Source organism: Ursus arctos, unplaced genomic scaffold (genome assembly GCF_023065955.2).
Source record: "Ursus arctos isolate Adak ecotype North America unplaced genomic scaffold, UrsArc2.0 scaffold_21, whole genome shotgun sequence".
Lineage (NCBI taxonomy): Eukaryota > Metazoa > Chordata > Mammalia > Carnivora > Ursidae > Ursus > Ursus arctos.
In genome coordinates, this window is record NW_026622886.1 from 14175211 (window position 1) to 14191304 (window position 16094).

General features: G+C 42.0%; 1 protein-coding gene across 1 annotated transcript in view; it reads right to left on the bottom strand.

Annotated features, from left to right (window-relative positions):
• The window catches only part of ANO4 (anoctamin 4), a 394735-nt gene that overhangs the window by 361041 nt on the left and 17600 nt on the right, over nt 1-16094 (bottom strand). Inside the window, exon 3 of the mRNA XM_057316522.1 lies at nt 11909-12160. Coding sequence (XP_057172505.1) covers nt 11909-12160 — 252 coding nt within the window. The remainder of the gene's footprint in view (nt 1-11908; nt 12161-16094) is intronic.

The window sequence follows — 16094 nt, forward strand, 5'->3', positions numbered from 1 at the left end:
TTATAACACATAAAATTTATCATTAGAAACATTTAGTATATTCATAATGTGGGCAACCATACCACTATCCAGTTCCAGAAAATTTTCAGCACTCCAAAAGGACACCCTATATACATTAAGCAATCACTCCTCATTTTCTCCTTCCCTCAGCCCGGGCAATCCCAGTCTGCTTTCTGTCCCTATAAATTTGCCTATTCTGGATAGTTCATATACATGGAATCATAAAATATATGGCCTCTTGTGTCCAGTTTCTTTCACTTAGCACAATGTTTTCAAGGTTCATCTACATTGTGGCAACTATTAGTACTTAATTCTTTTTTATGGCTGAATAATATTCCATTGCATGCGTATACCATATTTTATCAGATGGACATTTAGACTGTTCATACCTTTTGGCTATTGTGAATAGTGCCACTAGGAACACGTGTACCAATTTTTGTTTGAACACCTGTTTTCAGTTCTTTTGGGTATGTAGCTAGGAGTAGAATTCCTTGGTCATATGATAATTCAATGTTCCAGTTATTGCAGAAGTATCAAACCCACTGATGGTTTACATTTCGTTAGTAAGAAGGACATCAATTTAATAGATCTTGATGAGCACTTTTTTGGAGAATGGAATGAAAGCTATCAGAATACATGACAAATAATAAGGCTAAATATTTTCTGAAACTTTTTTCAGGGGAGATAGGGGAGGGGGAGATAACAATACAAAATTATTTCTCACTTTAGGTAAGAGTTTAAAAAAAAAATACTTTAAAGCCACAAGCTGAGAAAAGGTACCTGAATAGCATTTTACAACCCACCAAACTGGGCATCCAAGCCCAGCCCAGGAGAAATGAGACAAGTAAGAGAAGAAAGAGAAGGAATCAGTGAGCTAGAGTAATTAATAGCTTTCACTCGCATTTTAGGATTTTAAGAACACTTTTGTCTACTGTACCTCATTTGAGTCTCATAACAGCACCGTTTCACAGATGAAGAAGTCAAGGCTCAAAGAGGTCAAGCCCTTCGTGCGAAGGTAACATGATACGTGACACAGCTTGGGAGAGACGCCAGGTCTTTGGTCTCCACCTTCCCACCATAATCTTCACCAGCTCCAAGGCATCTTTGAGATCGCTCTCACACCTGCTGCCACACTCAGAGATTGCACTCCGTTTCCAAAATCTGAAGTAAACGCCCTCTCGTTACACTCCCTAGTAGAGGGTTTCGTTTTTGTTTGCCTGGAGCGAGTCGGCGCTGCACCCCCTGCGGGAGCCGGGATCCGACTGCGCCGCCAGGTGGCCGGGCTCGCCCTCGGTGGCCCTGCGGTCTGCGCTGCGCCGCGCTCGGGCTCCCGCTGCGGCAGCCGCTCCACCTGCGCCAACACCGCCGCCTCCACCTACGCTCCCCCGCCGGGCTCGAGCGTCAGCCGGCCCGCAGCTGCCGCCTCCACCGCGCAGCCCCCGGCGCCGCCCCCGCCGCCCGCCTCCGCTCCCCGGCCACGCTCCGCCGCCGGGCCGCCGCAGCCCCCACCGAGTCCCCGCTGTCCCCGGAGCCGCCGGCGCCGCCCCCGCCGCCCGCCGCTGCGAGTCCTGCCCCGAACCTGGGCTAGAGGCTGCGCTGCACCCCGCCAGCGCCGCCCGTGAGAAATCCCTAACAGTCTTTGTCTTTCATTGAGCTGACCAAACGTTCTTATTTGTGTGATGATTTAATCTCTGTTGCGTCCACTAGCCTGCATCATCACCATCACTCCATAATGAAAGCGACTTTGTCCAGGGTCACCACGGTAGACCCAGCACCTGATGCAGTGCTTGACACACAGTAGGCACGTGATGGCACAGCTGTTGATTACACTACCTCTGAAGAGAAAACTACTCTCCCATTCTCCAGTTATAACCGTAAGTCAGTTGTAGCCTTATTTTCCTGAAAAAGACAAATTTCCAATCATGCAGGCTCCTAACAAGGTGAACGCAACCCTTTAGCTGCCTCTTCGCTGGACAGAGCTACCAACTGAACCTGAATCCAGGTGCTCAGAAAATGTGCCCAGATGCCAGACCTCTTTTTCCTGATCCTCTACCTCGTCTTGGCTTTCCACATTATTTACAAATCAGCTGGTACCCACAAACCTGCCGAACTCTGATGAGCCACATCTCAAAAAATCCCAACCTACTTCATCTAAGCACTCGAACAAACAAGCAGCCAGTCACCTCCTCCCCATCCGGCCAAGGTCTGCGGAGACTTACCCCAGCCGAGTCTTGAGAGCGCCACAGTCCCTCCACCTCACTCCTTCCCGTTTATATCCGCTTCCTTCATTTCAACCAGCCAATGTGGTGGCTGCCAGCCCGCGCCATCTTACTCCCCCAGCTGCTGCCAGTGTTGACATTGTATGGCTCTCAGCTGAGTCTCTCTCTGGGCCTCGCTCTCAAAGAAAATTTCTCAAGATCACCCCTTTCCCTGTATCAGGCTGCATTCAGGCAATGATGGGAGGGTCCAAATGCGCTGTGGTGGGACAATTTTGAAGGGTCATCCCAGCTCCAGATCTCCTTTTGTGATGGGCTGAGGCCATTGTGCATCATTGCAGCTCAGATCCACTCTCTGCCTAATGCTCCACCCTTCCATCCCCCCGCCCCCACACACACCTTGATCCCAAGGGCTCTCCCCAATAAACTTCTCACATGTACATCTATCATTCAGAATCTTTTCCCCAGAGATGCCAAACTAAGATAAGTAAGCTCACTCTCAAGTTAATACCAGGGTTGTTGGGTTTTTGGTTTGGTTTTTAGTATCTAAACAATGTACAATAAAAAGTGAGAACATTTACACCTCACCGGTCAATAATTTTCCCATCACAAGCAACCTCCCACTTAAAGCTGGTGGTAAAGCAAATGTCTTTATGGAGTGCTGTTTTGATCGAAACAATACTACCAAGGATCTTTAAGAAGATCCCTTTCTTTCACAGCAACTGCCTGTTGGTAACCATACATTCTTTGGTATAATATTGTTATCTGCATCTCATACTAAATTCCAAGCTCCACAACCATCACATGGGAGCTTGTTAGAAAAGCAGAATCTCACCCCCCCACACACAGACATGCACACCTACTAAAATAGGATCTGCTGTTTAACAAGATCTCCAGGTGATTTTTATTCACATTGAAGTTTGAGAACCACTGGTCTAAGCTTCAAAGCTTCAGTATCATATATTAACTTTACTGAAATACTTGGGATCGCCACTCACTCACATACCACGTCTATGAGTCACAAGTCCAGTTGAAGCTATCTCCAAAATGCCCATCATATCCACGGCTCTGGGACTATTTCAATCAGGCCCTCTTATCTCTTGAGGACAGCACTTTGAGTAGCAGAGTTCAGATGACCAGATGAATGGATGACTTTATTAGAGCATCTGAATGCCTCTGATTCTAAAGTATATCATTCTTTGCAAATTAGATTTAATACAGCTTTAAGTCAAACTTTGCAATGTCTTATATCAGAAATCCTCAAGTAGGTTCATAGCTGCATCATTTAATTGACTTTGTCCTCATGTGCTGTTAATCATTTCCTGATTCACTGGTGTCTTCAATCTTCTAGAACTAAATAACCATCACACACAGAGAAGGAATTAACAGGATTGTGCTAGAATCAGAAATCAAGTGATGGGGCATGGCCTTGAATTCTGAAAAGAACAATATAGCCAAATTTAAGAGAACAAAGGGAAATTAGAAAAAGAAAGCTCAGTGATATATTTCTCTTAGCCAATTCTCTTGTCAAATGAATATTTCCAATGATCCTCTTAGTCCTAAAGTGAAGGTAGTCCCGAACTAATGTGAGTTTTTCTCAGAGAAGTGGCATATACATGGTGGTTAAGATTCTGGACCTGACCACAAATGTCAATTAATTCATTGAATGCCAAAAAAAAAAAATTGGAAATACCAGAGTAATAGCCTGAGAGAACCCAACTACCACGTACAACAGTATCTCTATGGACAATGCATTCATTGTTCAACCTTGAATAGAAAGATACAGCTACTCCCAGCTGCCCTGGAATCAGCCTTGGTACACCATTCCACTGCCTCGAACACCAGTCCCTTAGCGAAACAACCTCTACTCAAACGCTTGCCCTTCTACTGTGATATCTTCTACCCCGTCAGTATTCTAGAAAACCACAAATCACCTTCCGAAAAGCCAGAACAAGTGATTTTACTTGTTACAACTACCCAACTTAAGTAGGCTAATCATCAGACCCACATTTCACCTAAACCTTACCAGGAAATTTTTTCCATAGGGTAAAGTTAAAATTGAAACACTCCTGGGGTGCCTGGGTGGCTCAGTCAGTTAAGCATCCAACTCTTGGTTTCAGCATCAGCTCATGATCTCAGAGTCATGAGACAGAGCCCCTAGTCAGGCTCAGTGCTGAGTCTGCTTGAGATTCTTTTTCCTTCTTCTTCTGCCCCTCCCACTGTGTGCACGTGCGCTCTGTTAATTAATTAATTAATTAAATCTTTAAAAAATTTGAAATACTCTTTCACGGACATTTTGAGAAAAGGAAAAAAATTTAAGGCAGAGAGAGAACCAGGTAGGTATCCATTCCATTAAAAAAGATTCATAAAATATTCAATTAAAGCCAGAGAAGACAGAAAAAGAAAGAAAAAAAAAGAAACAATGAACAAATGCTATGAATAGGAAGCAGCTACAAATACGGTAGATATTAATCCAACTATATCAGCCATCATTTTAAATGTCTCATACATCACTTAAAGGACAAATTGTCAGAGTGGATAAAAACACAAGCCCCACTCTATGTATAGTATTTAAGAAATCCTCTTCTTTCCTTCTTTCTTTTTCTTTCTTTCCTTCTTTCCTTCGTTTCTTTCTTTCTACCTTTTGACCTCTTTCACCTTTTTAAAATATAATGGCTTAGAAACTGTGTCTAATTTATATTGTCCTGTTTTTTACAGCTGTCCTTGCATTACTCTGTACCATGAATTGAGCTGGGCTGACACTCCAGCAGAACTCCTGGCTTTAGCCTGACTGGACACACAGTCCGCAAGCAAGGGCAGGTCAGTGAGTGTCTCTTAAAGGGAGACCGCTGAGCTCCCAGCTGGGTCAGATTACTCTCGTGGTCACATCAGGAGCTCAAGTTGCAGGGTCACTTTTTCTGGCACTTTACCTCTGAAATTTAAAACTCCTCTGTTTCCTTCAGCGTCGATTCTGAATGTATCTGATCACAATTTGTTGAAAGAAATTAAATTCACGCTATTAAATAGATACCTCTTCTAAGGTACTCTATATCTCAGACAAATTCATGGCATCACCATAGTCTGACATATCTCAAGTTTTCAGAGTTCACACATACAGAAGCACTGGTAAGCTTACGAGGTCACTAGGAAAGGCAAGTGAACATCATGGAAAGACACAGTGCCATGCTTAGATTGTAGGTACACAGGTAAAAGCTAGACCCTTGGGAAATGATTACCAATCTGAAACAGAGAATGGTCATTTCACATCTTCCTTCCTTTTCACAAGTGAGGGACTGCTCAGTCAGTTAAGTGACTGACTCTTGGTTTCAGCTAAGGTCATGATCTCAGGGTTGTGGGATCAAGACCCACATCCAGCTCTGTGCTCAGAGTGGACTCTGCTTGAGATTCTCTCTCTCCCTCTCCTTCTGCCCCTCCCCCAGCTCGTGTTCTCTCTCTCTTAATAAATAAATCTTTTAAAAAGAGGTGACACCTTAAACTTGGGGGAAAAATCTCTCTCTTTGGAAAGAAATTCCTTCTTTGCTTTTGACTAGGATACAATTTGCAAAAGGCACCTGTTAAATACAAGGTAAAATTCATTACAACCCACAAACACATTCTCAACAATTAGGTTACCAGATTGCTCCCACTAAGCAGAATTCCAAAGAACAGGACCAGATTTCATTGGTGTAAATCAGTGGTTCTTAACTGGGGACAATGTTGCACCTCCCCACCCAGGGACATCTGGCAATGTTGGGAGGTAATTTTTGGTTGTCACAACTAGCATCCAGGTGGGTAGAGGCCAGAGATGCAGCTGAACACCTACAGTGTACAAGACAGCCCCCACCGCAAAGAATGACTCTGTTCAAAACGACAATAATACCAAGGTTGAGAAACTGATATAAGTGAACAAGAAGAGAAAAGGCCTTGGTGCAGCATGAAATAAAATTTAGGAAGAGTTAAAGGACAGGAAGAAATATGGAAAAGAGAAAATCAGAAGTGCCAAAGACATACTTTATCAAGAACAGCCCCAGATAGAGCAGCAAGAACAGAGCCCTGGAAATGCCACAAAGGCAGGGACCACGGCAAGGGCAAGGTATAAGACACAGGAAGAGAAAGTCGAAGGGAAGAAGTAGCATTAAGAATTAATGATGAACATGAACAATGAATTAAGGACCACGTCACATAAATTGCAGAATGTTTAGCAGCATTCCTGGCCTCAAACCCTGTAATACCTCCTGCCCACTTATGTCAACCAAAAATATCTCCTGACATTGCCAAATGTCCACCATGAGACAAAATCATTTTTGGTTGAAAACCATTCTTCTAGAGGGATCTTTTTTAATTAAAAAATATATTTTTCCCCTCATTTCTTTCATCTTAGTCCTTTCTTCTGGCTTAATTTCCTTCTTTTCTAAAGTAGGCTTTTCAGTCATTCTTTCACTAGGTTTGCATTGTGTATACTTTCCCAATCTTTTTCCAAAAATGTTCTCATGCTGACAACCCTCTTCAGTAATCATTTAGCTGGATTTAGAATTCTGAATTGAATGTTATTTCCTTCAGTACTTTTAAGATACCAACCCACTGTCTTCTGGCCTTTATCATTATTATTGGAAAGTCTACCTTAAGTTTGTTTCTCATTTGCAAGAAATCTGTTTTTTCCCCTCAGAATTCTAATATTTTTATGTTTGTGTTTTGCTGACTCACCATAATATGTTGATAATATGTGGATTTAGTTTTACTTATTCTGTTTGGTACTCACTGTTTTTCTGGAATCAAAATATTTGGGAAATTTCTGGGAAATTCTCATTGTCTTTTTTTAAATATTCTATGTCTCTCCATTCTTACTATTCTCTTAATCCAGAACAGGATTTCTATTAATTGTAAATTGGATTTTCTCATTCTGTCTTCTTGTTTTTCTACCTCCTACCTTTCTATTTTGCATTTGGGATAATTCCTTCAGCTCTATCTTCCAGGCCTAATTCTCTCTTCAACTGTGTCTAATCTGCAGTTGAAATGGTCCTAGAAAATATACTTCCTATATACCAGGCTCTACACTGAACAAACAAATACATGATTAAGACACTAAATCTCAACTCAAGAACTTTACATCTAGTAGGCCAGCCACATGTGAAAAGGAAACTATTTCACAATGTAACAAGAGCAGAATTCAAAATGTCAATGGGAATTGCCAGTGGAAACAGAAAGAATGATTAAATATGCTGAGGAGAAAAGGAAAAGAATTCACAGAGGAGGTCACTTCTTAGGTAAGTTTGAAGAAAACATTTTCTAGGAGGAGAGTGTATCCACGCAGAGGGCACAGCATGTGCAAAATCATGAATGTTTGAGGAACAGGAAAGAATTACATGTAACCATGGTATGGATGCATCTGAAGAGAGTAGTGAGGTATGTCAGGGGGTCAGGTAAGCTAGTTAGGAAGGCCCTCAAGTACCATGTATAAAGCGTTTAGACTTTACTGTTGGCAATGGGGGAAATAACCGCGGTTTTCGCAAGGGATAGGAGAGGGCAGTAATAGAGCGAGGGAGGAAGAGAGCAAGAGAGAGAGAGAGAGATGAATTTGAAAAAATGAACCCTGTGGACATGGAAGAATTAAGATGTAGGGAAGCTGGTTATAAGACTGCTGTATTAGTCCAGGTAGAGATGATGAGAGTTTGAGCTGAGATCGTGTTAGTAGAGATGATGAGAATGCTCTTAATTAGAGATATTTCTAAGGTAAACATAAAGTCTGTGTGAGCCAGCTGGCTATGGAGGCTGACGGCCAGCAGAGAGTTGAGCATGAGGACGCTGACTTTTTGGCTTAGGAGTGTGGACAGACTGTGACACCATTAAACAGAGTAAGAAACTCAACTCTGAGAGCTACCAGAAGCAAGTTCCTTTTGTGGCACATAGTTTTGAGATGTCTGGGATATATCCAGGCTGAAAGTTCTGGAAGGCAGTTGCAAGCTCATCTTTAAAGCTTGGCAGGGAAATCAGACAGGGCAATAGCACAGTAGAGTCACCAGCATGCAGCTGGGCACTGAATACAATGGGAGAAAGTGACTGAGAATCAGCTGGTGGCAGAGAATGACCAAAAATGTAAGTAGGGAAGCAAGTGGTAAAGCAGGTTGATACCCATCAAAAACTGGGTATCAAACCTACGCAGAATATCTGAGACAGAGCGAGTTTCCAGACTTTCCTCCTATGGTTCTCTCAAATTTATCTTCTTTTAATTGATGAAATCATTCAATAACATCTTTTGTACTCGATATATTTTTATGAATATATTTTAATGTTACATTTTTATAACAGCATATTTTAATACTATATTATTTGTATTTTAATAGTGTATTAATGAAATACCTCAATAACAAAAATGTATATGTGATCACCTAATGTGAAATCTTCTATCTTAGCACTTATTACACTGAATTAAAATACTTGATTTACTTATATGTCTCCTCCTGTAGACTCTGAGCTCCTTAGGGGTGATGCCTTACTCAGTTTTCTATTCCAAGGACTTATCACAGTACATGGCACAGAGTGAGAACTTGGTATGTATCAGAGGGATGGATGGCTGGAAGGATGAATGGATGGAGCCAGCCAGACAATGGAGACTGTTTTTCCAACCTAACCTGCTACAATTTATTTACCGATTATAACACTCTCCACCGTAAGGAAGGAGGGCCATGCAGAGTTTCACAGGTTGTTCACTGTGCAAGGTGGCAAGTAGGGTTAAGTGAAGTCAAATCAAGAGAACCTATTATACAAGTTAGTCATGCAATGAAGGGAAAGGATGATGGCATAGGGTAGTGGCAAGAGTAAAAACAGCTCAATAAAATGACAATTCCAGAAGCTCTAGTCATTCTGTATCTTTTTAGTTGCTTCTAGAATTGTAGAGTGGTGGGGTTTATAAAGTAGAAACATTATTTTTAAATATGTTTGGAGAAGTTCTTAAACATAAGAAAACCCCAATAATCAATAAGTAAGTGTAGAGTGATTTTGTGACTAAAACTTTCTGGCTTCTCCCATTAGACCTGCAGTTTGTGCAGAAGAAAGATGACTTTAGAAATGTGAAGGGATGTCTGACAAAAGCTGGAATCCTCAGGAAATTCTGGTGTAGCACAACTGACTTATCTCACCCCAGATTCTTCTTCAAACTAGCAAGAGAAGCAAAAACTAAAATTTAAACAAATGATGACATTACCAAATTATTTTTAAAAAAGCAAGAAGGAAAGAGAAAGGAAACTGGATGCTTTTACACAGAAAATGCATATGAAAATCAATAAATTGCTGTAAGAAATCAAGTAAATATAATAATTAACCTATATATAATCATAATTGAGACTTACAGAAGCTATACCAGCATCTTCACTTTTCTATCATAAAATACTACGTGCCTGTTTATCTTTAAAGGTTGAGGCTAACTTTGTAAGTATACAAATAAAAATAATAATAAACAGTTGCTTGGAAAAAATCCAATATTTTATTGTAAATGGAAAGTTCCCAGGAATGAAGAAAACTATGGGCTTTTAATTTGTTTTTGAAAATCTGCAAGTTAAAAATAGAAACCTCCTCCAGAAATTGGATTGCTTCTGAGTACGGTGCTCTATGGAAAGAAAAAAGTCAACTCACAGAGAAACGTGATAAAATGTGAATCTGGCAGCTGCCATTTCACATTCGTCTTTGCCAAGAAATGCCAGAACCCTGCAGCTACCCCGGCCAAAGGCAGCACTTCGTTTCTTAACATCAGGTTTTATTAAACTTTTAAAGCAAGCAGAGTCAGTTTTCATTCATGGTAACATCAAAACCCAGGAAATTTCAAAGTTCAACCCGGATCATGATTTTTCTACTCTCAAATTGATCCTCCATCAGGACAACTAGAAGGATAGCTCATTTTTGCCATGGCAGAGCTAATGGTAGGCAAATGTTCCTCCAATGCTCAGTAATACCATCTAGCCACTTAAACAAATACATAGGGGGTCCCCCAATGTATGTAGAAGAAGCTCAGAAACCAATATTTCAGGAAAGTGCGGCCTGCAGAATACAGACGGCTGAAGCTTACTTTGTGCCATGGACACAGCACCCCCTGGAGGAGCCCAGGAATCTTTATTTTTAACAAGTTCAACGGTGATCCTTCACATTTGGTGGAGCCTGCAATCTACTGCTTTAGAGATATGCTTTTGATAATCTGGAACTTCTGCAACATCAGCATCTCACCTCTAGGTGGCAGCATCTGTGAACCGTTCAGTGTCATTGGGACTATTGCGTGTCAACTTCAAAGATTTATTTCCAGAACAGGAATTACACATTGGATTTGTCCAACTAAACCATTACTCCTAAGTGCTATATCTATAGAAGAAAAATGTGTCAGGATAGATTTTTCATAATTTAAAGTTCCAACTTGGACTTTAGAAATAAAAACAATTAGCTGGTTATCATCCCTGCATAAAGCTTTCTGTAACTCATTTAAAGTGAAATGTAAGTGATAAATTTTAAGGCAGTATGTTGTGAGCATTTTTCTTGCCCTGAGTGTTTAAGTCATGACTCCCAAAGATCGCATAGATCAGTGGTTGGCAAACATTTTCTGCATAGGGCCAGATCGTAAATATTTTAGGCTTTGCAGGCCATGCACTCTCTGTCACAAGTACTCAGTTCTGCCATTGTCACAGGAAAGCAGCCAGAGACCATACATAAATGAATGAGTGTGGCTATGTCCCAATAAAACTTTATATATGAACAATCAAATTTGAATTTCATGTAACTTTCATGTCTCAAAATATTTTTTTTTCCCAACTGTATGGTCTGAATGTTAGTCGCCCCACCCCCAAATTCATATACGGAGATCCTAATACCTAAAGTGACAGTATTAGGAGATGGGGCCTTTGGGAAATATTTAGGTCACGACAGTGGAGCCATCAAGAATGAGATCAGCATTCTCATAAAAGACACCCCCCAGATATCCCTCGCCCCTTCCACCATATGAGGATACTATAAGAAGTCTGAGACCTGACAAAGGGCCCTCACCTGACCACGTTCGCACCCTGATCTCAAACCTCTATCTTCCACGACTGTGAGAAATAAATTTGTTGTTTATAAACTACCCGGTCTGGGTATTGTTATAGCAGCTGTAACTAAGATGAAATTAGACTTAACAAATGAACCATGACACCAATCATTTTTAAAAAGTAAAAACTATTGCCAGTTCTTGAGCTGCACAAAAACAGGTGGGCGGCTCAGATTTGGCCCATTGGCAGCAGTTTGCAGACCCCTGACATAGATCAGTTTGGTGGAGCGATGTGAACTGGTAGTAACTAAGGTATTCAAAAATGACTTCTTGATAATTTTTCTGAATACGAGAGTTTAGTCCAAGAAGATGCTTTGTCACTAAACAGAGGATTAAAGAAATTAAAGAAACAAAATTTCATATGACAAAACTTGGAATTCTGATTCAGAGTTGATTTCCAGATGACATTTTACCAATTAGAACTAACACTTAGATCAAATATTTCTAAACACATCTAACTTTCCTTTGGTACAGCCAAGTTATTAAAGGCCAGTGAATACAGGAGAATTGTTGGAGGCCACAGCATCATACAAGCAGAAATGCAGACGCAATTTGTTCAGCCGGTAAACGCATGAAGGAACCCTTAAATACACTGAGTCCTGAATCTCCAACAGGGAGCCAACACCGTTACCTGTCGTGTCTTGACTGAGGGTTTCCTGGCTGCTGCTGCTGTAAGAAGGCACTGGAGTGATGGACAGTGAGGCTGGGCAAGACAAAGGTGTAGCCAGCTCAGTCTTGTGGGTGAGGGATCGGTGGTACACGGGGATGCCCGCATCTTTGGAGACGAAGAGAGGCAGATCTGATGGAAGGGTAGGTCTACCTTGTGCATATGGATTTTTCCAGTGGGTGAGCCCGATTGCAACAGGCCCAGCAACATCATAACCTGGCGAGACAAACACATTAAGTTAGAAGCAGCAAGCAAAGCCTCTTACCATAGCTGTTTTCGTATTTCTCATAAGTCTTAGCTGTGAGTCAAATCAAACACCACTTGAGATAGGGCTGCATGTTACTAATAAACGGGCAGGCATCGTCACACTTCACGGATCGTGTTCACCATTCAACATGCATTTAGCAAGCAACTGTACAAGGAGACTGTTACTATTTCAGTTCCATAGATGAGGAAACTGGATCTCAACTTGCCCTAGGTCAAGCAGCCAGTAAGTGCCAGCGGCAGAATTTAAGCCCAGACCTGTCTGACTCCAAAATCTGTATTCTTTCCCCTAAACCACAACTAACTACAGTACAAAGGAAAGTGAAAGAGATACTTTAAAGTAGGACAGAAATGTTCCCCCCAGGATCTCAGGGGAGAAAGCTCTTCTGGGTGGAGGGAGGAGGTCATGGAGAAGATGGTATGAACTTGGCCTTATAGGCAAGGGTTGCAACATAGAGGCCAGAACAAACGGGGACAGATCCATTCTGTAGATATGTTTTATTTGGCCCATGCTTTTCTTAAATTGAAGTAAAACTCACATTCAAATTAACAACATAAAAATCTAAAGAGTTCTCAAGAGAATCCAGCTATCTGGCTTCTCTTGAAAAATCTCTTGATCTTCTCCTCAAGATCAGGAACACATTCCCATATGGCAAGTGTTAGCTGGAGCAATTCCAGCAGCTACCCTCTTCAGCTGGAGTGGGGGAATTCCAGTCTGCCACAGTCTCCACCACTCCCTAATACCTTACTCCCAGCCTGTTTCACTCCTTTGTCTTACATTCCTGACTTCTCCAGGCCTTTATATTTGCAACCTAGATACAGAATTTAGGAATGTAAGTATAATCTAGGAAGAAAAAAACAAAAATGGCAAGGTAGGTTGCTACAAGGCAGTTGAGGGTCTTAAATGCCAATGTAAGAAAACTAAAATTTTGTCAAGGAAAACAATATCCCTGGAAGTCTGTGAAGTGAGGACTGGCATAATCAAAATTCATGGCAGCAAAAATAGCCAGAATCTGTCCCTTCTTGCTCTGGTGGTTGTCTCTTCTGGGAGGCCTCCTCTGACACCCCCAAGCTTTTTTAACCATTTGTGAAGGAAAGCCCACTACAGAGTGCTGGTGTGTGGGGACTGGAAGTGTTGAAAGAGAAAGTCCAAATTGGGAAGGACAGGTGGAGGAATCAAGAATGCCCAAAAGAGGTAACAAGAGAGGACACCTGTGCAGCTTCTGCAGCCTGGATGATGGTGTCTGGGGCCGTCCACCCACACGGTGCTGAAAACCACTTGAACAGGGTATATGTCAAACAATCCCACCTACACTTTACAGCCAAGCGTTCTTTCCAAGCGTGGCTGCTTCATGAACTGAGCCTTCCTCAAGGTTCGAAGGTATCTTAGTCATTTTTGAAACTCCCTCCCAGTATCTCTCTATTCGGGGCTTTTCCTCCCTCCTCTCCCACAAGCCCCTAGCACAAAGCTGGGCTCAGAGCTGGCACTCAGTGGGTACCTGCTGTTCACTGAGTTCCTAGATGCCAGCAGCAAGGAGATGATGCAAAAAGCTGTGAAGGACAGGTTAAGGGAGGATTATTAATAGAGCATATTTAAGTGTTGGCAGCAGGAAAGGAAAAGAAGTCCAGAGAGATACATGACACTGACTAAAGAAAAAAGCTTGGGGCCCCCAGGTAGTTCTGTCCCTCACTAGCAAGATGTCAGAGAAGACTCGTGGCAAACGGAACGGTGGATTTCCTCATCTTAACTGTGGCGATCAGAAGGACTGGCCTTGCAAGGGCTGAGGAAGGTTGAGTGTGTTTTTAGACATGAAGAGTTTGAGCCTTCATGGAAATATCTATGTGGAAATATCTGGCAGGTAGCTGGAGGAAAAAAAAAATGGAAGTGAGGATCAGGAGAACTGGGACCAGAGCCATAAATCTAGTAGTTACCCACATAGAAGTCATGGGTGAAGCCTAGGAACAAACAACCTACTTCATTGTCATAAAATAATAAATCCACTAAAAATTACAATACTGTCTAACACTTACTGGCATTGTGCTAAGGGACCCACCAGCACCACCTCATTTAAACCTCACAATAACCCTGTCAGGCAGATACTACTAATATTCCCATTTGACAGATAAGGAAATTGAGGCTGAAGCACATTATTACTTCCTCAAGGTCAATAGCTCCACAGAAGTAACAGTCAAGATTTAAGCCCAGGCTCACTGAAGACAACACGGGTGCTAAGAGAGCAGGTGACAAGAAGGATTCCGGGGGCTTGAAATGGAGCCTGCCCCCCCCCCCCACATCACTCAGGTTATTTATGCCTTCCTGAACAACTTTTCACAGACAAATCCCCATAGACCAGAATGCTTGAGGAAAGGGAAATGGTGCCAAACTTGAGAACTTGCCTACTGGATTGTTTGGACTTCTTCTTGGTAAGTCACCTTCGTAAAAGGTGCGTTCTACTACGTGGAGTGTAGTGAGGAAGGTGAGTGCCTCTCTCTTCAGTGAGGGCTATGGCGCCTCTGAAGATAATCAATGAGAACACAAATTCTCAATGTTTGGAACTGCCATGGACCCAGAGCTGCAGAAGACTGAACTGACCGTGTTTCTTGGACTAAACCTCTGAGGTCAATTTTTTTATTGTATGATCAACACTGTCCCACAGCTCACTGGACCATAGAAATGAAATTCCAGAATTCTCCATTTAACTTGACGTTCCCTTATGTTGTGTGTGTTTTTTTTTAAGATTTTATTTATTTGAGAGAGAGAGAGAGAGCGGCGTGCACGCGCACAAGCAGGGGGAGGGGCAGAGGGAGAAGGAGAAGCGGACTCCCCGTGGAACAGGGAGCCTGGTATGGGGCTTGATCCCAGGACCCTGGGATCATGACCTGAGCAGAAGGCAGACACTTAACCGACTGTGCCACCAACTGCCCCCCGTTATGTTTTTTTTGTTGTTGTTTTTTAAACTCGAAGATGTATTACCATTTATTTACATCAGAGAATCCTTTTACAAGAAGAATAAATACAGGACCATGTTTTCCCTTGCCTGTTGCTTCATTCAGAAACTTGCTTAAACCCCTCTTCTCTTTTCACATTCCTAAACTCCTGTGGAGTCATTATACAGAATAGAGCACAGAGCAAAAGTGTTATGCTTAAAAGTCCCAGTGAAATCTGGATTCTCCACAATTTCAGATTTTACTGTTTCTTTTATAAAACGATAGCTGGGGGCGCCTGGGTGGCACAGCGGTTAAGCGTCTGCCTTTGGCTCAGGGCGTGATCCCAGCGTTATGGGATCGAGCCCCACATCAGGCTCCTCCTCTGTGAGCCTTACTCTTCCTCTCCCACTCCCCCTGCTTGTGTTCCCTCTCTCGCTGGCTGTCTCTATCTCTGTCGAATAAATAAATAAAATCTTAAAAAATAAATAAATAAAAAATAAAACGATAGCTGACTTATATAGTTTTGAAAAGACAACATTCACATAGCTAACAAGCCCTTTTTTTTTAGTTTGGAAAATTACCACGTCATTTACTCCAGAAATGGAGTTCATTAGCAAATATTTTAATCCACGCTATTGATACAAATTAACTATGATAATGTCTGTGTGATTCTAATGGAATATAAATGGACCAGCCTAAATTTGCAATGAGGTCAAAGTATTTTGAGAGGGTAACCAACCATCTAGGGGAACAGCTGGTGTCCAAACGTCTAAGAGGCAAGTAACAGAAATGTCACATTGGTAGCCAATCCATTCTCCCTTATCCACCATCCCGTCCCCTGTTGGGGAGTGGGGTAGGAACAGGGGTCTCAGTTCCCTTGGAGTTCTGTGTCGTGTCAACATATCACCCAAAATTGTGAAAAGAGGCATGTAAAGAACACTTAGAATTGTAAGCTGTT